The sequence below is a fragment of the Biomphalaria glabrata genome, chromosome 12 (genome assembly GCF_947242115.1).
Source record: "Biomphalaria glabrata chromosome 12, xgBioGlab47.1, whole genome shotgun sequence".
Classification (NCBI taxonomy): domain Eukaryota; kingdom Metazoa; phylum Mollusca; class Gastropoda; family Planorbidae; genus Biomphalaria; species Biomphalaria glabrata.
This window is the reverse complement of record NC_074722.1, coordinates 24,199,457-24,222,953: the sequence shown is the minus strand read 5'-3', so window position 1 is coordinate 24,222,953 and position 23,497 is coordinate 24,199,457. Positions and strand designations below refer to the sequence as shown.

Genomic DNA, 23,497 nt, shown 5'->3' with positions numbered 1-23,497 from the left:
TATATAGGTCTGTGGTTATGACAAAGTCATGCCAGAGATTACTTAATAACTGTCGCCATATTTGATTATCATGTTTTAAAAGTCATGTTTTCGGAGAAAAGGAAGTGAGTGGCGTTAACCACTAGAGTATAAAACGATTAAACAGGTAGAGGGTCTCAGATTCGTCCTCTCTTCATTTGATATTTTCTCTCAATGATTGCATTTGACATTAAAGTGGGGGGTGGTGGGGGGGGGCAACTTGACATAAGAATGTAATAATACATAGATTATATGACATTATTTTTTTTTTACTAAACGTGTAGTTTCTCCAAACTGTGATTTCTGTAAAATAAATAAATAAAAATAAAAATAATTGACGCCCCCCAACCGAATGTTTGTTATGGTAAATGGAATTATTTAATCTAGACTAAGTGACTATTAACAGTACACTCTCAACACAAGCTCTAATCAAACATTTAATTTTTTATAATCATGATTGCTTTATTGCATAAGAATGATGTTTCAAACATAGAACTGAATAGAGTAGCGATATATTGCCCTGGATGTGGCAAAATATGTAGGTCACAGCTGGGGCTGCGCAACCACGGGAAATACTGTATTCCTCACTAATCTTCGGACTCGAAGACAACCCTTATTATATCGTTTTATTCATATAGTTTTTAAAAATGTTGTTTTTTTATATTATGTTTTTTAAAAAAGCTTACAATATTGGCGATTATTGTAAGATAACTCTAAGCCAAGGTAATGTGGTATTCTTTTCACATGTAGTTCACATGCCATTTAAGTTTTTAGAGCTTAGTTACTAGTAGACAGGAGCTAATAAACTATCTTGAATTTATTTAAACATTTTATTTTGATTTAGGTATAGAATGGCTGCTACCCCAAAGAACAATCGAATATGACTAAAGAATGCCTATGCCCAAATTTAATTTGTAATGTGAATGTGTTTGAAATGGGTTTGTGTGTGTCTGTGTAAGATAGCACACACACACATCCTAATACACTAATCGAAATTTCAGACTAGTGTTGACCTTGCTGTTGTCATGCGACGTGTCAGGCTACTTCACATTCCGGGATAAAATCCCTAACGGACACATGGTGCCTCACCCTTGCAAGCCTAACACTATATGGCAGGGCGTTGGTCACTTCATTGACGCTGGTGGCAAAAACAGAAATCCTTTTGGTTTGGATTTTGCAGCAGAAAGAAATGTAAGTATTTAGATCAGGAGGACTCAGCCAAATGACATTCCATCATTTGTTTTCTTACTCTGATGTTATTTATACTAAAACAGGCATGTCAAACTCATTAAGGTATATGGGCCACATAACAAACTTTTTATGACCGAGGGGCCGCAGCCAAAAAAATCAGTTGCAAAACAGCCTACTAGTTTTATGTAAATTAGAAATAATGCAATAGAATACAATAATTAATGGCATACCTGTCCCTTATTTAAATTTGTAGTACTATTGGCTAATAAAAAATACTTTGATTACGCATTATTTTCTTTGTCCTAATGCTTGACATCTTTTCTGGGATACCATTTTATTAATGTCAGGTTGAAATTTGTTTGCCACTGACGCTTTCATCACGGATGACAAATTTTGATCAGATAATCTCGAACGGTGAGGTATTTTTGTAGCTTTTATTATGGAAAAGAACTACTCACAGAGATATGTGCTTGCAAACATAGCTAGAATTCTGGCTGCAAATTTCCGCAATTCAACATACCGTTCAGGGTAAATAAATGTACAATTTTGGCACAGCTATTTCAATGTACTTCGATTTCAACTAAGACTGCTATTCTATCAGCTCTAGTTGCACATTTCCAGCAGCATTTTCAGAATCAAATGAGAATGGAGATAAAAAACACGAAAATTCTTGCTCTTATGTAACGAAGTCACGAAAACGGTAAATGAAAGCATCTACTAACGATTCCAGGTGTAAGACATTCACCAAATGTCGCAACCGTATTTAATCTTTTTAGTTCCTGACACGTTGAGAAGTGAACAAGATTTTTACTTCATATTTGGTTTATCCACAGTCCTAATTTTGCTTGAAAGCATTTCACATGATTAAACGCAGTTGTGACAATTTTGTCTTTACTTTGAAGTTTCAAATTCAAGTCTTGCAGGTGACCAGTGGGATCAACTGCTAATGCCAAATCCCGAACACACTAGTCAGTTTGGAAATGTTTAACAGGTTCAACTTTCATGTTCAGAAGCAATACGATTTCCTCACGCAGTGCAAACAATGCCTTCAATATTATATGTCATGAGAGCCAGCGGACTTCTGTGTTGTAAGGAACACAATCAAATTCATGTCCAATGTCATCCAGAAACATTAAAAATTGGCGAGCATTAAAACCACGGGCACGAATAAAATTGAGAAGCGACTGAAAACGGTCTTATGACATGTTGAAATTGTAATTGCTGTGCGCAGAATGTTTCTTGGTGAATGATGCACCGAAAATGAGCAAATTTAAAATTATCATCAGCCTCTCTTATTTTTGCAAGTAACTTTGCATCAAAACCATTTCATTTCATGATTGGTGCACCATATCTTGTTAGACTAGCTAGCTTTACCAAAGATAAATTGTACTGACCTCCTGTCATTTCTCAAAAACATCCTTGCTTGTTGTGGTGTTATGCATAGAACAGAACTCGAGTAGTTCCTCGTGTATGTTAAAATTCCTGTCACATGTCTTTATGAATATAACCATAGAGAGCCAATGAAAATAATTCAAAATCAGCTATTTTGTTCTCTAATTGTTCAGGCAACCTGACTGACATGTCATTTATTCTATCTGCCACAGTGTCACTAGTTAACGCTATTTCTTTGAATGCTTTCACTTTTTCTGGACAAATTACTTCGGCTCTAACGATACACTCCTTCATAAAATCACATTTATTAAATGATTTGCAATGGCTTACAATGAAGTTTGACAAAATGTTGCTTGCTTTCACTGCAGACTCACCCTCGTTGTTCAGTTTAACTAATACTATTTTTCAATTGAAGTAGCTTGTCATCTCTTGTTTTCCAGCGTAATAGTTTAACATTATTTTTATAATTTTTTAGGTGGCCAAGGGGCCGCATGCAAGGTGGTCCTTGTGGGTTCCAGTCAAGTGTCTGCCTTGCAACATTGGTAGCTGGTTTTCGCAGGGTGTGTCCCATCTCCATTTTCGTTTTGTGATGTCTTGGGCTATGGGCTTTTGTCTAGTTCTCTCCCACAAATCGATAGAAGTTATCTTTTCTGGCCACCTAATTCCTAATATCCGGCGTAGACATCTGTTAACAAAGGTCTGGAGCTTTTCCATATTTGTTTTAGTGACTCTCCAAGTTTCTGAACCGTATAGAAGGACAGACTTAACGTTTGTATTATACATGGGTATCTTGTTGTGTAGAGATAATGCCTTAGAGAGCCAGATAGTTTGAAGAGTTGAAAAGGTAAACCTAGCTTTATTTATCCGAATTAGTATATCATCATCAGCTCCGCCGTCTTTACCAACTCTACTTCCTAGACATGTGAAGTGGTCCGTATCACGGATATTCTCTCCCTATAGCATGGTTGGGTTCTCTTGTCTGTTGTTGATGCTCATAACTTTTGTTTTCTTTTTGTTGATTAGAAGTCCAGTCTTTTACGCTATTTCTGAGAGTCTGGTCAGTTTGGTCTGAGCATTTTGGGTTGTCATCAGATGTCATCAGCGAAATCTAGGTCCTCTAAATGTTGTGTTAGTGTCCATTGTATGCCGCTTGTATTATCTAAGACTGTCTGTCTCCTGACCCAATCAATCACCAGCTAGCAATGAACTAGAGCTACTATATTTTAATTTGGCCGTACCAATAATACCTTATTTTATTTAAACCTACCAATAAGACATTATTTAGTCTTACCAATGCAATAGAAATGTATTTCATCCGTACCATTTGAATACAACAACATTTCAGTGATACCGATTAAATTTTATCTTATTAAAGCCGTACCAATAGAATAATATTGTAACGACTCTCACTGTTCGACCCCCTGCAAACTGCACCACACGACACAACCAATTCAGAGAACTTGACAACTCAGGGCTCATAAGTAACGTAACACTTAAATGTCCAATAAATCACAACCAATACTGTACAATTGGCAACACGTAACACTGACTGTACAAATATTTCTCCGTAAACAGCCGTAACGCCGTATTAACTCTTGTATCCCTGTATCAAACTCCACTGGCCTCTCCCCTTCGTCTCGGACATGCACTGGGTTGAACTGTTCCAGACTGACTTCATACACTGGGCTCGTTGTCTCGGTCATGCACTGGGTTGAACTGTTCCAGACTGACTTCATACACTGGGCTCGTTGTCTCGGTCATGCACTGGGTTGAACTGTTCCAGACTGACTTCATACACTGGGCTCGTTGTCTCGGTCATGCACTGGGTTGATCTGTTCTAGACTGACTTCATACACTGGGCTCGTTGTCTCGGTCATGCACTGGGTTGAACTGTTCCAGACTGACTTCATACACTGGGCTCGTTGTGTCGGACTTGGTCGTCTAGGTCAGCATCAAGACGTCGTCAGGTACTTGCGAGGTGTCATGACTCTGCTCCGCACCGAACCACACTGAACCGAGTCAAGCCTATAGTGAACTCCACTTTAGTGAACCGTCTTGAACGTGACACCTTCACTCATTGTTTAGGGTCCCCAGCTAGCATTCCAGAAACCGACTGAACGACGCTCCACCTTTCTGGTTGATCATCATAGTAGCACGCAAACATAACTGTGTCATTTTGAACCTGCATGTTTGCCACATGCAGAATAAGTGAATAAGTATTAGTCCACAGGAAAAAAAAAAGGGGGGTGGAGGTCTATGTAAGTTCTCTTTTCGTAATCTGTGCTTGAAATCGGCAAAGTGTTTCCCTGTAGGGACCTTAGAAACCTTTTTTTTAATCTCTTGATTAAAAAGAGCACATGTTGGACAACATGCTTACTGTTCAAGTTGAACAAATTTAAGTAACCAAATATCGTCCACACGTCCACACTGCTCATTTTTAGTGCAAGCCACCAGAAAATAATTTCCATTTTAAATATTCCAATATTTCGGTTGGTTTTGTTTGTCTACAGTAAATCTAAGAAGATTCCTATTTTCGATAATTGTATGATTTGAAATAGTTTCATTCTAATCACAAAACTGCGTATTGATTAGTAGATCCCGAAAGTGGAAATGCGTCTGATAGTTTAGTATGCTCTGTTTATTTGTCCGTCTATCGCGCATACATTTCAAACTCAAGAAAGGCTTTGGACATAAAAATAAAAAAGCCATTCTCACTTGCCTAGAAATAATCTTTGTACTCTTTGTATTTTTTTGTAAACTTTCCTATGAGAACATATTTGTATGACATGATACAATTTATAATGCATATGCCATTTTATGGAGTCAAATGAAAATAAACACCCTTACAAAAGATTAAAAAAAACAGACACTTGCGGTCTCTTGGGGCAGGTGAAGTAAATGTCTTCTGTTTCTGTGGTTCACGGTTAACGTGGCTGTCATTTGGCCAGCATAACGACCAACCGCTTTTAAGTTTCCCCAATAGAACTAGATAGACTCAGAGGCGCCCTAAAGATCCTAAAATTACAATAAATATCCAAAATCGAGACTGTATTCCAATTAGTTTTTTGGAAAATAATTCAGATTTGGAAAGTAAATAAAAAGTTGCTGTCCGTAAAGGTTAAAAATGTGACTTTAAAGTTTGACTGAGAAGTGGACACACACACATATATGATCTAACTTCATAAACTAATTCACTTCCTAATGTTTTCTTCGTCTGTTCACCGGATACACTGAAATGCTTTCTATTTATGGATCTGCCTCTATGGAGGAAAATCCAATAATCATAGACATAAATAAATATAGACTGGAAAAAGGAAGTAACTTCATGTAACTTGAAAACATGTATATCTATTGTATTCGGATTTCCGAATTATGAAAAGTTGCATGATCTTCATTCTTAGAGATTAAACAAAGCTACACTGCCTCCTTATTTACAATATATATAGGTGTGTATCAAACTTTAAAAAAGCACTTTTATACTGCTCATAAATGCTTTATAATAAAGTACACAAACTTGCAAGTCACAAATTTTCGTTTCATAAAACTCTTTAATCGGCCAGTCTATATTTATTTATGTCTATGCCAATAATATAATACTCTAGTTGTGCAATTTTAAAGTTTTCGAGTTCTTTATTTTGTCAAATGTTTGACATGTTTCGGGTATTCATTTAAAGTTGAAATATACTCTACTTCCTAATCCAGATCACCCACAGGACGACGGGGAATAGACGCGGGTGATTGATTATCTGTTACGATTATTTGTTTATGTAGAGGTGGAGTAGGAGCTTGTGTTTGAAAGACTCGGATGGTGACGGTTGGACCAATGGTCAAGAACTGGGAGATCCCAATTGCACATGGACTGAAAGTACACAACCTTTTAGAACCTATGCTATAACTCACCCAGGTAGGTCATCAAATGAGGATAATCTAAATGTCTATAAAAAGGTTGAAAAAAACAACAACAATGTTTGAAGGAAATTTATGTTTAAGGTGTAGACATTTAAATTGTGTCCAGGTCTTGAATTACTTTTACATTTTTATGAACGTTCCATTTGGACATATGATTACAGTCGTGCGTTATAGTTACAAAATGTATTGATATTTAAATAACAGATCAAAGTTGCTATCTCGTATCTTCAATTTATAAAATGAATTAGTACAGCATAGTAGTTAAGATATTGTGAACCCAGCCTAAGGGTTCTGAAAAATTGGACGGTAATCTTTTTTTCTTGATTTTACTCTATTTTTACAAAGCTTATATCAACTCAGTCTGTCTGTCTGTCTCGCCAAAAGTATGTACAAGTTATTTCTCAGAAACTCGATCTCGGATCAAACTGGAATTTCGCTCAATTATTTCTTTTACCTGACAACGCAAGAATCAAGTAAAAAAAAATAACCAATTATTTAAATAACTATTGGTAGTAAATTATTTTGTTTTGTACCTGTACCTTAAACAAGGGACGGAAATAGTACTTGACTGAAGTGGATGTATAAGCTGAATTCGCCCCCTTTCCAAAGGAAAGAAAAAGTACCTCACTGAAGTGGTGGTATAAGCTGAATTATTCCCTTACCAAGGAATGCTTATTACAAATTTAATTACATGACTGATCACAACTAATTAATACATTAAATATAAGCTTTGTTTTTTTTAAGTATTTTTTTTGGTATTTTGCTTGTTATAAGTCTGCCCCTGCAATGGCGTTTGTAGTGCACAAAATTATCAATTTAACACGGGACAAGAACACACTTCTTAGATAGAGAACCTTAGATCAGTGATCTATAATTCTTAATATTAGATCATATCAGTGGTCTATATTTTATCTATCTATCTAATCTGTCTCTATATTCTATATTAGTAATGAATTATTTTGTTTGGTATCTCGAATCTCGAGCAAGGAAAGAATTTCACTTGACTGATAAAGTGGTACAAGTTGAATTTATTGTTTACAGAAAGTTTGTAGAAAAAAAAACCGATACATTTATATCATTTTTTATAAGCAGCTTGCTTCCACAGCGGTTACCATCTTGGCTTGATGAGGCTAAGCCTTAGAGTTCAAATTCAGTCGCTCACTTTTTCTTTATTATAAATTAAAAAGCGATCACCCAGATACCACCCTTCTTTCTTCCCCCTGCCCCTTTCAAACTGGTCCAGACAAGTGATAAGATCATGGCGTATTGGGAAAGCTAAAAGAATGAAATGGCGCTAAATAAAACAATTGTTAAATTCTAATCTTACAGATTTGTTTTTTTAGATGACTGATTCTGATTCAAACTAATTGATACAACCATGATACAACCACACTTATTATAAGCTTTGGTTTTGTTTTTGTATTTTACTTGTTTGAAACATTATCTCAGATTTCTAGACTACGTTTACGACATCTATTCTACCAATGATAGGGTCAGTACGTTGTGTCCACTGGACCTAGGTAGGCGGAGAGTGTTCTGTTGATTAGAAAATGTCCCAAGTAATACAAGACTGACATTTCCCATTTCATCCTTCTGTACAGGTGTGTGTGATCCTTGGAACTCTTCAGCCTGTCTTCTGAAACAATTAACAAACACAAGCTACGAAACTCAGGGAGATTGGCTTCGGGATGTCTGTCAGACATTTGACTGTCCTACTATGAACGAAAAAGGTTAATTTTTGAAAATCAAAGGTTTTGGATTTAATCATTTAAAAAAAATATTTTCTTGCTTAATTTTACTGTGAAAAGAAACTTAAATATGTATTTAGTGATCATGACTAACTATTGTCCTGAAAAAAAAGCTAAACATAAAAGGTTTAATGAATAAAAAAAAACAACATTTATACATTACACTAAGACATACTTTTTAACAAGAACAGACAGTGTCTCTCTTATAAAAGAGGGAGATGTGGCTTAAGGTCATTAAACGCCTGGTTATCTTTCGAGCTGTCATCCGCCCTACATAGCTATGTGCCTAAGAAATGGGAACAGTGTACAGAAAACATGCAAAGAAACTGAATCACTTCCACATGACAAGTCTAAGAAAAATACTGAATAGCAAAAAAAAAAAATACCACATACTGAAGTCCTTCGAAGAGCGGGTCTGCAAAGCATCCACACAATCCTGATGCAGTCCAAGCTGCAATGGGCAGGACACGTCTGCAGAATGGAAGACCGCCGCATCCCTAAACGACTCTTGTATGGCCAATTAAGGGAAGGAAAGCTCTCGCAAGGCGGTCAAAGAAAATGCTTCAGGGACACCCTAAAAGCTCCTCTGAAGGCGTTCAGCATAGACCCAGCCACCTGGGAGACAGAGGCACATGACAGAGCATCATGGCGTCGCGCTGTGAAAACTGGCGCACAGGTTGCTGTGGAAAAGAGAACAACGCTGGCAGAAGAAAAAACGCCAGAGAGGAAACTTTGGCCTTTGGTTAAAATGAGATTTATATAACTGCTCAAAACATTAGCAATATTAGAGAATCTAGATATATTTATACTTAAACAAGCTTTAACTTGAGTCATATAAAACTAAAACACAGTTGTACATGTTTTAGAAATGAAGGGAATATTTTCTTTATTACTAAGGCTGGTCAGTTTTAAAAAAATCTTACATATTAAAAAGAAATATTCCTTGATTTCGTTTTAACTTTGTCTTTGTTTCCCTCACTAAATACTGCGTATGGACCAGGTGTGATGAGTCTTGATCTCCGTTTAAAAAGAACACCTGTCCCAGCCAAAAGAACCACCCACATGTGCCAGCTACTTGACCTGAGCGCCTTGCCAGTAAGCTACCACATTGTCGCAGTCAAGCCGATCATCGACAACAACGAAGTGGTCCACCACATGGCTCTCTTTGGATGTACAGGTTGTTTGAGTCTGTCTTGAATAGAGCCTGTGTTAAATATAGCATTTGTTTACTATAGCCTGTGTTTCTATTACATGTGAGGTGATTCAGTCACAAGCATGAAACAAGATTTGACCCACTAATACAGGGGTTCTCAACCTGTGGGTAGAGACCCTTGGGGGTCGATTGACGATTTGCCAGGGGTCGCCAGAGACCATCGAAAAAATGAATAGTTCTGTGTATTCTTCTATTGCTGTGTGTCTGAGCGGGGGGGGGGGGGTCGTGGCAGAGTGTGAGATTGTAAAGAGGGGTCGCCGAGCTTAAAAGGTTGAGAACCGCTGCATTAATATATTGACTATGACACAGATGTACACACCGATAGAAACTCCATGTCTTTGTCACCTGTTCACAGCTGATATGTTCATCCCCCCAATGCCTTACGAGTGTAGCTTGATGGTGAGAGGGTGTGACGACCTTCTAGCCCCGTGGGTATTTGGTGTGCCCGTCGTGTGTTCCCACCCTAAAGCTGCGGTGAAGATAGGTCAAGATGGCTACACAAAAATAGTCATTCAGGTAAAGTATCAAAGTAAAACGTCTAGAATTGAAAATAAACAAAAGAAATCAACAAACATTCTGCATTTTTGTATCAGTCAAGAATATCCGGTTAACAGACCGATTTTCTTAGTTATTACTTCAAAAGAGAAGATAATTATGTTCTACGCGTATCTGTATGTTAATTCAGTCTTGCCTGTGAAGTGTAATTCGTTAGTTTATCGGCTGATTTAAGCAACCTTATCCATGCTCTAATGGCATGAAGGAACAAGTAGCTGTCGTAAGAACTAGTCCAAGCCTAACAAATATGAAATGTAGACACTGACCTATACACTATTAGACTTCAATTTTTGAACGTACATGTAGGCCTATTTAAAAAAAAAAGTCTAGCCTCAAACTAATTGGAACATTGCAATTTATTGTAATTATTACAATTCCTCTATTCATCTTGTGAAGTCATATGACAACAATCCTGGGTAGGTGGGTGGGTGGATCTATATGTTTGAAAGTTATTACTTTTAAGCTGAGTGGTGAAGCACTTGGCTTCCAAACCGCAGGTCCCGAGTTCGAATCTCGGGGAAAACTGGAATTTTAAATTTCAAGATGCTTAGGTCGCCTCTCAAGCACATGTTTGGGGAAAAGTAAAGACGGTTGGTCGATGTGCTGGCCACATTACTCCCTCGTTACCCGTGGGCCATAGAAACATCTGACCTTTACATCATCTGCCCTCTAGACTGCTAAAAGAATAACTTTACTATTACTTTTAATTTCTTTTAGCTTTAATTACATTTTATTTCATTGTCAACATGTTATTTTTTTTACATTATAGAAATGTGAAAATATATTTCTTAAGCTTAGCATTGTATTTTATGCACCTCTAAGAACATAAGGTGTCTATGGTAGCTCTAGTTTTACGTTTCTTTGGAACCCCACAGGAAATTAGATATTTTACTTTTGGGAGTTAGACTTAGATCCAGACGTGCCGTTCAGCAGAATGGTTAGAACATTTTGCCTCTATAGGATTCAAACTCCAGCTGGTGTCAACTACTTACAAAATCTGAATTACTTATTATTATAATGATTTCAGATCCACTGGAATAACCCTGGCCGAAAGTCAGACTTGGCAGACAGTTCGGGATTGACTATTTATTACACACCAAAATTGTAAGTTTTACTAATAACAATCATTGTCATGATTATATGAGTCATGTACAGTTAATACGGGTATTATGTCGTATCTTAACGGACCGTCATGTGTACTAAGTTTAATTTACTTAAATTACCATGTGAAAAAGAGATGTATTCCTTTACAAATACATATCTCCTAGATATTAAATCTTGGGACTCAAAAATTGTTAACATTAAGCTGCTAAGCTTCAGCTAAACTGTCATAAAATATTCTTGGGCCTTGTCAATCTGAACAGTGTCCTATGTCTTATCTGGGTGTGTAGAGTTTATGGTGATCAGAAAATCGCTTGTATATTTCTGTGCGCGTAGTATTTCTATAGTTGTTGTAACATGGGCGTAGCCAGGATTTTATTTGGGGGGGGGGGGGGAGATCCCCGCCATTAAAAATTTATATGTGTTTGTGTAAATAATAAATCTTTATTACATTCTGACCCTTCATTCTTTCGGAAGACGTTTATTGTGCCCTAGAATAGGCTCTTCCTGGAGTTAGTTGAAAAATTGTAGACTTCCAGCACTTGCCAGCAAGGAGTTCTTGGGGAGCTCAGGGAGTCCCTAAATGCGGGCGCCAAGCATTATTTCTTGTATTGAATGCCAACAAAATGCATATTGTGAGGCATCTACAGTGCATTATCCTGCTATTAAAAGTTTTATTTCAAAAACCTAATGTGCTATTCTTACTGACTTAGACCCTCACGCGCCGTTCGGCGCATTGGGCGGCAAACTGTTTTCACAAAAATCTGTCACTGGCAATGTCTGAAGCCTCTTGTCACCTGCTCTGAGGACCTCCATGAAAGTGTGGCGCAAAGTTGTACTAGGATGTCATAGTAACTCTTATTATGCGTAATTCATTTTGTCGGAGAACATGACCCGCAAACCTCATGTGACGCTCTGTCACAACCTTACTAACGGGTCGACTCTCAGTTCGGCATAGGAATTTCTTTATTGAGACCTGATCTCTATAACTGAATCCTAAAAACGGTCTCAGCCATCTTTGTTGAGCCACTTTTAGTGCTTTTCAATTTCGGCAGATGACTGTTTACTGCACTTTATTAATGGAGCCCTACCACTGGTAGAAATGTGTAACCTCTCTTGATTACGCTCTTTGAATAAGTGACTGTAGTTAGCTTTAGATTTTATATCGAAAAGGGAAGTTTTATCGTCAAAATCATCTGTTGGTGCATTTTAAACTAAAAAATCTCTGGAGTTTTTTTTTTATTTAAAACCCCATTTAGCTACGCTCATAGAATTTAGTGACTGTAGTTTGCTTTAAAATATATTGAAGAGAGAGGTTTTCAACGTCAAAACTCTCTGTAGGGGGATTTTAAACTCAAAACCAATTGGAGGGGCTTTTTACATTTTTTAAAAAGCTATCTGGAGGAGGGAGGTTTAATCTTAAAACTCCCCTTGGCTTGGCTACGCTCAAAGAATTTTAGTGTGTAATTTGCTTTTTTTATATTGAAGAGCTTTTTTTTAGCTTCCAACCCTGCTGAAGGGGGGTTTAAACTCTAAACCCCTTTGGCTACGCTCATAGAATTTGAGTTTGTAATTTGCTTTTTTATGATAAACAAGGGGTTTTATAGTAAATTTCGGAAAAGGGGGGGGGGGGGTTAAAATCAAAATCTTCCGTAGCTGTGCTCTTGGAATTTGGGGATTATCGTTTGCATTTTTTTTTTGTTTTATAGAAGAGGAGAATTTAAGTGCAAAATCCCCTGGTAGGGGTTTTTAAACTCAAACCTCATTGACTGTGCTTGTGCAAGTGATAGTTTAGTAAGAAAATCTCAACTAAAATAAACAAAATCAAAGCAAAAAATCAGTCACTAAACTCCGATTTCATTTGTGGGGTGGGGGGGGGGAAGGTGAACCCCAGTGTTGTAATATTAACAGACTTACAGATAAAGACATAGTGAATGGAAGATCAACATGTATATACAACAAATGAATGGATTTCTAGCGACGCACTTTAGGAGACTGCAAGTGAACGCGCAATAATGATAACATTAATCCAAAACGAGATTGTTGCTTCTCTATAGATTAATAGAAGGTTGAGGCTGGGCTTTTATATGAGTAACATTTTTAGCATTATAGTGAGAAGATTAGAATGTTCCCATTCTGAATTAAACATTCGTATTAGATCTACGACATTTGACTGTCAACATAAAATATACAGACCCAGACGACACATATTACATTTTTCTTATTTTTCCATCTGTTTTTTTTATTGTTCATATATAATTTTTGCATTGTTTTCTAAATTCTGAACAGCATTTATGACAACAGTGGTAAAGTAATGAATACAAAACCTAAACTGAACTTAATGCAACGAACGATAAGAACATCTTAATATAAGTATATTGATCAGAAACACAAGTAGACTCATTCTGATGAGAGATAACTGTGATTGCTTCAGACTTTTGGAAAATTTATCTAATGAAGAAGGTAGACCAAAAGGTCGTGACATCACTTTATTTTAATGTTCACCCTATATGTAATGACTCTTTGCTGCATTAAAACGCCAGTATTTCTGTCGAGTAATAAAATATCAATAATATTATTTCCAGGATGGAAACCTAAGAAACATCAACCAAAAAAAACTCAAGAAGCTTAATTTTCAATCTGATATATAGAGTAACCAATAGTTATTGAAATCAAAGTTTGCTATAGGATATCTCTGTTATTTTATTGGTCAACAGGAGAGAGCATGATATAGGGATACTTGTAGTTGGCGCTGCTAAATTCGATCTGCCAGCTGAACGCCAATCTGTCAGCGTGATTGGCACTTGCACCGAAAGATGTACCAGGAACCTAATAAAATCACCAATCAATATCACACTGGCTGCAAACCACATGCATGTAGCTGGTAAGTAGTGACACAGAGCTAGCCAGGTAACGCTGTGGGATCCAGAGAGGTTCTTCTACGGCCCATGACGAAAACATGTGACTTTTTAAAAACAGAATAGTCAAATATGGCTTCAGAGTCTATGTAATTGTGCAGTCAAATATGGCTTCAGAGTCTATGTAATTGTGAAGTCAAATATGGCTTCAGAGTCTATGTGATTGTGAAGTCAAATATGGCTTCAGAGTCTATGTGATTGTGAAGTCAAATATGGCTTCAGAGTCTATGTAATTGTGAAGTCAAATATGGCTTCAGAGTCTATGTGATTGTGAAGTCAAATATGGCTTCAGAGTCTATGTGATTGTGAAGTCAAATATGGCTTCAGAGTCTATGTAATTGTGAAGTCAAATATGGCTTCAGAGTCTATGTGATTGTGCATAAATTAAAAATAATTATTTAAAAAAAGAATATGTTTGAAATTCATAAGATATTTTAAAGTATAATTGAGATGAGTTCTGAAACCAAATATATTTTACCTAGTCGCCTTTTCCCAAACTTTACTCAATGTTTTGTTTGTTTGTTTTACATGTTTCGGATGTTCCTTCAGAGTTGAAGATAATTACTTCCTAGTCCAAACCTCCCGCAGGACGACGGGGGATGGGAGCGGGCAGGGTTTGAACCCGGGACCATCGATAAATCTGAACGACAGTCCAGCGTGCAAACCGCACGACCAGGCAGCCATCTATCTGAGATTTGTCTATTGTAGAAATAACTTTGGGACAATAATTATATTATATATTATTGAATCCAAAAAAAAAAACAAGGTTACAAAGACAGTTTGTGTGGAAACACAAACTCAAAATCGGCCCCCGAAGAGGTCCACCCAGGCAGGCTTCAATATTTTCAGAAAGAACATCCGAATGAAATTATATCAAAGACAAATGAGAGATAAGAATGGAGAAAGAAGGTTAACAGATCTTGCGTAGTGGCCCAACGGTCCAGCAGATCAAAGGATAGGTGCAAGTGAATGCAAAGTTAGATGTGAACCTGGCCTAACTAGTTCCCCTTTCAGACCTTGTGGTCTATAGGGCAGATGATGTAAAGTTCATCTGTTTTTGTGGCCTACGGTTAACGAGGGTGTCATGTAGCCAGCACAACCTCCTTTACTTTTCCCCAACTAATGTCAGATACCCATTAGAGTTGGGTGGCGCCCAAGGATTCCAAAGTTGAAAATCCCAGTCTTCACCAGGATTCGAACCCGGGACCCCCAGTTCGGAAGCCAAGCGCTTTACCGCTCAGCTACCGCGCCTCTCCTGGCCTAACTGAAGTCTTGTATTTGATGTATCTGTTTTGAAAATACTCATACTCAATCTCTTTTTTTTTTTTTTTTTTTTTTTTTTTTTTTTTTTCAAGAAATTACAATTCATTTAATATCTACTAATTTGTAGTCATTTTCAAAAAATTAAAAATAAAACAATAGTGGTCAAGAAATTACAATTCATTTAATATCTACTAATTTGTAGTCATTTTCAAAAAATTAAAAATAAAACATGAGTGGTCAACAAATTACAATTCATTTAATATCTACTAATTTGTAGTCATTTTCAAAAAATTAAAAATAAAACATGAGTGGTCAACAAATTACAATTCATTTAATATCCACTAGTTTGACAACGCTAAGGTTGTCAATTGTAGTCAAACTGAATTTAAGTTATCTTATCTTGTAGACATTTTCAAAAAAGATTAAACGAAACAAAAAGAACTCTGTAATTGTATCCAATTAGTTTATGTTTCCTTTTAAGCACTTGGCATTGTCATTGTCACTTTAGGGCTACAGGGGACATAATGTATTGAACTTGGTGGTAGTAGGAAGAGGAAAAAGTGACTGATTTCATCCTAAGCCTCCATTCTGTCTCGTCAAATAGTATTTTAGACATATAATAATATTTAATTTTACACAACAAAACATCTTTTCTATAAGGTAATACAGAGAAAAAGGACTTCCTTGATAAGTAGCCTCAGTATTTTTGCTTTAACAGTAACAATCTTCTACATAAATGAGTTCATTAACAAAGATGCACAGCAACATTAACAATCTTTCCGGAAATTGACTTTGTAGCAATGCTATGTTCCCAGGTAGTAGCAAGTAATTAGGCAAGGCAAGCTAATATAGGTTTTATACAGCTGCCCTGTATGCCTTATGTATTTAAAAAAGACTGATCAGGGAACAGGTTAATCCCTCTCACGACAATTTTTAAAGGGCTCCTTGAGATGTAAGAGGGCTACTCTGGCATCATCAAGGTGGCCCTTGGGTCTGTTAGAGTCATTCTGGGATAGTTAACCAAGCAAAGGTACTGCTGTATCACAATTGTTCAGGGTTCTGTTAGAGTCATGTGTAAATTTTTTCCGGATAGGGGTGTCGATTAAGGATTCTTTTTTCTCTCATTACGAGGGGTTTAAAAAAAAATAAAAAAATTTATAAATAAATAAAAAATAGTTAATTTGTCTTAAACTATTACATTATTCATAAAAGATTCTTGACTTTCAATTGTCTGCCCTTGTCTATATTCTTTAGGATTATTGGTTTTGGTTATTTTTGTTTCTAGTCTCTTCGCAGGCTCCATTCAGTTGCGTCTTGTTTTCTTGTTCCTTTGTTTCCCGGTATATCTAGGATGAGGCTGCCGCTAAGATATAGACATTGTCATAGTGTTCTTGTTACGTTTCCACGAGCTTGCCGTGTTCTGTGAGTGTTGTACAGACACACTTGATGTTGACTTGTGACAAGCTCTCCGCTCATGTGATCAAAGAGGACGTAACCGCGAGGGAGAAATAATTCTTCAAAAGTGTTGACTTCCCTTAAAAAAAACAGTTCTTGAGTAGTTTTCCATAGATAAATAAAGTTCAATTTGATTCCTATCCCACATCTCTCAGCCCAAACTCTCTTTAACCCAGGTACATACACACTCTCACACACTCGCATAACCACTTAAACTAACTGACATAATACCAATAGAGTAACTTTACAGAATGATTACAGTATTTAGATTTTTATCTCTGAGGTCTGTCAATTTAATCAAGGACAATAAATTATACAATAATTACAATTTCTATCTAACCAGTATAGTTATCAATTCTATGTTCAATTATTTTTCTAAATATTAACTCTAGATTATAAGGATTTAAAGATACATTGTTATTAACAACTTTAATTCTACTGTGCCACACAAGATTTCTGTATTCACTCACTATTATTAGATTAAATTTATGAATCATCTTACTTTTGATTTTAGGCAATTTATTTAAAACAATAGCTAGGTTAAGATTAACGTTGGTGTTACAGTTTGCCTCTAGTAGGACTTTCATAGTGCATCTAACATTATCAAATATTTTACATTTTAAAAACATATGGCTTTCATTGTTACCATTATCTGTGTGACAGAAAACACATGTGTGTACATTTCTTTTCTTACTTCCTACAGGGGTCATCCCGAAGATTAGTCTGTATGTTATTTCTCTGGCTTTGGGTGTAATGTGTTTGCTGTGTAGGTTTATAAAAGTGTCTCTGAAATCTATTACACCTAACTCTCTACTCCATTTGATCCTATTGAATAATCTTTCTTGTAACTGTTTCTTAAGTGTTGTATATGTGTCTTTTAATTTACTGTGTATTAGATGTTCATTGCCGGGGAGTATTCTTGATATGGATCTGTAAAATGGATGTGTGTTTGTACCAAAGTGATGTGGGGTGTCATTTTTTATTGGAATTATTTTATTTAACCTTAAGCCGTAGTAGTATATTGTTAATGGAAAATTGTTTGGGTTCTTGGCTACTTGTCCTATGTATTTTAATCTAAGTGCTTGTATTTTGGTTCTGATGTCCTGTAAGTTTATCCCCCCATCCTCTTTGTTTTGTATAAGTGTTGTGTGTTTAATGTTCCTGATAGTGCTTTTAAATATAAAATTCCTAATGATTGTATTTATGCTTGGTATAAAAGTTGGTGGAGGTTCTGTGATGTTTGCTAAATAAACTATCTTCGGGATGACCAGATTGTTTACTAGTATTGCTCTACCAAATATAGTAGTTGCTGTATAATGAAATCTTTTAAGTGTGTTTTTGGTTTTGTTTAAAATATTTTCCCACTGCTGTGTGTGGTAATATGTTGGGTTGCTTGTCCACGTGATGCCGCATATTTTAATTGCCTTCTCTATTTTAAGGTTAAAGGGGATGTTTAAGGGGATTTCCCACCTGCCCAATCCCATAATACAAGATTTATTTATGTTGATTTTTGACCCGCTTGCCCTCCCAAATTGAATAAACTTATCTATGATTGCGGCTATGTCTTTTTCTGAGGAGGGAAAAAGGGTGGTGTCATCAGCGTATGCTTTAACTTTAACTACGGGCGTGGGGCCTGGGATTTTTATCCCCGTGATTCCACTATCTAGCCTGATGGTTTCTAAAAGGGGTTCTAGGCAAAGGGTGTATAAAAAGGGAGAAAGGGGACACCCTTGTCTAACAGATCTTCTAATAGGGATACTGCCACTAAGGGTTTGGTTTATTATGAGTTTGCTTGTGGCATCAGTGTAAACTAGCTTTATGTATTTCTTCATTCTTCCATCTGTCTTCGTCTTGTCTAGTATTTTGAAAAGGTAATCATGGTCTATTCTGTCAAAGGCTTTTTCCTGGTCAATAGAAAAGAGGGCTGCTTTCAAGTCTTTGTCTTTACAGTAATATATAATGTCTCTTAAAAAATGGTTAAGTTCGTCGATGTTTTTGTCTGGGTTGCTACAGTATTGGTCCTGTCCTATTAAGTGTGGTATGAGAGGTTTTAGTCTTAAAAAAATCATTTTCGTCAGGAGTTTGTAGTCGGTGTTTAGAAGTGAGATCGGTCGAAAGTCGCTAGGTGAGGTGTTGTTTTCTTGTTTTTTTGGTAGAAGTGTGATGTATGCTAAGTTGAAATCTCTAGGTAACTGTTCTGTCACTAACATGTCGCTGTATAGATTTAATAGTAGGGGTCCTATTTGGGGAAAAAAGGCTTTGTAAAATTCAAACGTCAGACCGTCTGGGCCAGGGGATTTGTTGTTTTGTGTTGTATCTAAAGCAGCCCTCAGTTCGTCTAGCGTAAAGGGAGCGTCTGTCTCTATCTGTTCTGTCATTGGTATTTCTTTGCAGTTCTGTAAAAATACTTTTTGTGCGTTGTCGTCCGTCTGTTCCTTGTCATACAAATTAGTAAAGTGTTTCGTAAATGTGTCTGTTATTTTGTCCAGGTCGTGTATAGTTTCTCCTTTACTATCAACAATGTTGTCAATAGTTCTGTCAATTTGAATGTTTTGTTCTGCTGATAAAAAAAGTTTGTTAGGCCCTTCGGTTATTTTTTTACTTTTGCACCTCAATTCCGCTCCTTTGTATTGATAGTTAAATAGTTCTTCTAGTTGTGTTAGTATATGTGTTTTGGCTGCTTCGTCTTCTTCGTGTGTTAGTAAATTTTTAAGTCTTTCCTCTTCTTTTTTCCTTTTTGAGTTAACTAGTGTGGCCAGTATTTGGCTTTGCTGCTTAACGGAGCTTTTAATTAGCGTCCATATTTGTGTGACTTTGAAATGGGGTGTGTTTGAGTCATGTATTATATTTTTGAGGAGGTTTGCGATTGTTTTTAAATAGAGCGGGTCATTTAGGAGGTCGTTGTTAAGTTTCCAGATCGGTGTTTTTTGTTTTTTCTTTTTTAGTTTTGGGTTCAGCAGTTCCACTAAGACTCCTTTGTGGTCTGTATATTGTAACGTCTCTACGAGATGTGTTACACTTTTTGTTTCGCACGCCCTTGGCACATACACTCTATCTATCCGTGTTTCTATTTGGTGTGCCTTGTCCCTAAACGTGGTGACCCGGCCCGTGACCTCTACTTCTCTATAGGCATCTACTAACCGGAAAGCCTTGATGACTCCCCCCAAATAGTCATGCGTTTTAATTGTTACATGAGGAGTAGGACCCTCTGTGTTTGTGTTTTGCTTGTCTAATTGGGAATCAATGTAATTTAAATCACCCCCTACTATCAAATTTTCTCCTGCGTACTGAGTGTGTAGAATGTCACTTAGCATCCCAAAAAACTCGTGTTTCTCTTTTTTTTGAGCGGGTGCATAAATGTTGACTAACGTGTATGTGTGTTTTTGTGAGCTTGTCCTAATTATTACTATCCTCCCGCTATTGTCTTGATATGAGTGTGTGGTTGAAAACCTATTGGATGTTTGTAAAATGGCTGTCCCTCGTGGCTTTCTACCTAAACTAAAATAACCCTCCCGGAGGCCCATAAGAGAGACTGCTTTTTTGGCCTTGTACTCTAACTGTGTGTTGGTCTCTTGCAGAAAGATAAAATCTGGCTTGTATTTCCTTGTGAGGTGTGCTATGTAGGTGTGTTTATTGTTAAGCCCTCTGATGTTGAGTGTCAAAATTTTGATGTCTGCCATGAGTGTGTGAGATTGGTTTGCGTGTTTGTTATTCTATTGTGTGTGTGTGCGTTTTATCTTTAAGAGTTGCTTTGTTGTTTATGTGTTTGAATGTGTGTTAGGGTCCTCGCCCTCATCTATGACTAGCACTGACGGGGAGTCTGGAAAGTTCAGCTCGAGCTTGAACTGTTCTTCCTCTCTTTTCTCCTCCTCTACCCGGGGATCCTCGTTTAGATCCTCTGATGAGGAAGAGAGAGAGAGGGCCCTCTTTCTTGTTATTTTGGTTGGGGTGGTGGGTGCTGAACTTGCCCCTCCGGATGTTTTAATTTTTTTACTTTGCTTAGATTTGTTTTCAGGGCTGTTAGGTGGGGGGAGACCACTTGGAGTAGCTCCCATAGCTTCTATTTGTTTTTTTCCCCCTCCTTTGCTGCTTTCAACCATTGTGAAGCCATCTTTTTTTAGCTGTTGATCAATCTCGGATTGCTTTTTCTCTCCCTCCCCTTTAAGGGCCATGGCATAGGAGATTTTCCTTCCTACCTCCTTTGCACCTTCTGTGGGGTTTTGGTCCCGTCTGGGGTTCGCCCTATTTGGACACTGGTTTGACCAGTGCTGGTCCTGTCCGCAATGCCAGCACTGTTGTCTACGTCCCGGGATGGTCACGAGGACCTTGTAGGTCCTCGGATCCTCCTCATATCGTAACTGAATATAATGGGGGAGTTCAGTCTGTTTGCGGAGTTTGATCCAAGCCGCCCACTTATCTGAGTTGCCTAGCTTGATTGGGTCTATCTTGGAGCCTTCTTCTGCAAAGGCTCCAAAGATTTCTCCTATCTTTGATTTGTTTATGGTTGGTGCTACCCAGTGAAGGGTAACCCTGATTTTTTCGTCTTCTAAGGTACAGACATCTACCTTGAAGTCCTTATCATTCCCGAATGATTTCCCTAGTATACGGGTTCTCACTCGGGCGGATGTTGGGACCAGGAACCAGACAAAGGGGTTCTCGAAGCGATAGAGAGAACTCACTTCGTCCGGTGTTAGTTTCAGGCACTCTATTAGGCTCGCCATAGTGGCCTTAACAGCCCCTTGGCCTGACAGTTTTAGAAGCAAGGTACCTGGGGCGTGGACAAGTCCACCATCCAGGTCCTTTTTTTCAATAAAAAATGTCTTAACTGACATTTTTACAAGGGTTTATCACAAGTACAGAGACAGAAAAGAGACGATAACTACACTACAAACTACACAGTACTTTACTACACAACCCTCGCGCCGTCCACTCTAAACAGTAACACACAAAAATCCGTAGAATCACAAAAAAACACAGAAACACAAGTAATCCACAGAAATAAATCCTCAAGTGTTAGCTACTTAATCAATCTCTTATTCGAATCTTCTAAAAAAAAAAGAATGGTGAAGTATGGGATTAGAGGGGATATGGTCAAGAAAATTCAGTTTACAAGATTACTATTCATTTTAAATTAGGTCTAACTTATAATGCATACTAATTAGCTTTTTCTCTTTAAAAAACTGCATGCATAAGTGATTTAAAAAATAATATTTTTCGCTTTCAGCAACAAAAAAAGTAGCCGTTGCATCAGAACTTTGAATGGTCTAAAATATTGTGATGTCGGATTTTAAATATGTTTTCTAGTTTACGAGATCTAAACGGGACGGACGGACAGACATTTCACACAAAACTAATAGAGTCTTTTCCCTTTCGGGGGCTGCTAAAAATAATTTTAGAACAGTATCTAATTGTTGTACTTAATTTCTTCTCAGTCTTCCGAATTTTTTGGTCACAGATTTTAATGATAGTTCTGTAACAAAACGAATTAATGAACAAAATTAATAACTTAGGAATGAATTTTTTTCAATTTTACTTTTCATTTTTGTTTAGCGACGACTCTCATCGAAATCTGTGAAGTATATTTGTTTTCAAGGAACAAATCTTTTGTTTTTGCAATGAAATTAGGGCATTTACATTAAATTTTTAAATGTAAACAAAATTATTCAAAGGCATCTTCAAAGGTGGACATTTTGCGCGCAGTTGAATATCCAAATTAATGTTTAACCATCGTTCTGTTGGCGACTTTTTCTGACCAAAAACCAAGCCTACTACATGAGATCTCGCTGTGAACATTCAGATAATATTACGATAGTTACCCTTAATAAAGATATATTTACCCTTCTTGTATCTTGATTGTCAATCACATTTCAGTATCGGCCATTGCCCCTTACTTCACATTATTTATCAAACTTGACCTGCCCTTTTTAATAGGATTAATAATGAGCTGTAGATATTAGGAGAATGCGTTTCTGACAGTAAAGAGTGCAAGAAAACGGGTGGTGTGACTTTTTGTTTTTTATTGAGGTTTGAGAAACACTGCTCTAGTTTTAATTAGACCACATTTTGTTATTCTCTTTATATAGAAAGATGAGTCACTGGTTTTGGTTTCATCTTGAAACGGGGCAGAATCTGATGTGGCTCATCAAGCCGATTCTAGAACAGCAGACTTTGCCACAATTCTTACATCTGTAATTTAGGGCTAGCGGACAGGGCAGCTTTCTTTCCCTCTTGATTCAGGCCGCTTCTATTCTTTTTTGTTCTCAGCGATGATTGTCACAGCATGCACAGTCTGTCTCCATGGCTATTTCTTCCCACATGCTTTCGTTGATGTTTGTGACTCTCATGTCTCCCTTGCAGACATCTCTATATATAGGTTATTCATGGGCGGTCCTTGGGTTTGACTCCCTCCACAAGCTCAGCATATAAGATATTATTCGGAATTCTACCATCTGGTAAGCGTATAACATGTCCAAGCCAGCGTTGTCTTCTTTGTGTCAGGAAAGCGTACATGGCGTTACATGCTGTTGATATTGGCCAATCTCAAAACTTTCTGATTGGAGACATGGTCCCTCCAAGAGATGCCCATTATGCGTCCCAGGCAGCATAAGCTATATATGTATACTCTTATTTATTTATTTTTGTTTATTTATATATGTGTTTGTGCGTGTGCATTTATACATAGGGTTAGGGTTAGCCCCCCCCCCCCCCTGGATCCACTAGTTCCACGTAAAGCA

General features: G+C 37.1%; 1 protein-coding gene across 2 annotated transcripts in view; it reads left to right on the top strand.

Annotated features, from left to right (window-relative positions):
• The window catches only part of LOC106070694 (dopamine beta-hydroxylase-like), a 50,478-nt gene that overhangs the window by 11,378 nt on the left and 15,603 nt on the right, over window positions 1–23,497 (top strand). For both annotated transcript variants that reach the window (XM_056006952.1, XM_056006953.1), the window contains exons 2-8: window positions 1,020–1,209; window positions 6,373–6,505; window positions 8,112–8,240; window positions 9,259–9,435; window positions 9,827–9,987; window positions 11,054–11,130; window positions 13,845–14,011. In XM_056006952.1, the coding sequence (XP_055862927.1) occupies window positions 1,020–1,209; window positions 6,373–6,505; window positions 8,112–8,240; window positions 9,259–9,435; window positions 9,827–9,987; window positions 11,054–11,130; window positions 13,845–14,011 (1,034 nt within the window). The remainder of the gene's footprint in view (window positions 1–1,019; window positions 1,210–6,372; window positions 6,506–8,111; window positions 8,241–9,258; window positions 9,436–9,826; window positions 9,988–11,053; window positions 11,131–13,844; window positions 14,012–23,497) is intronic.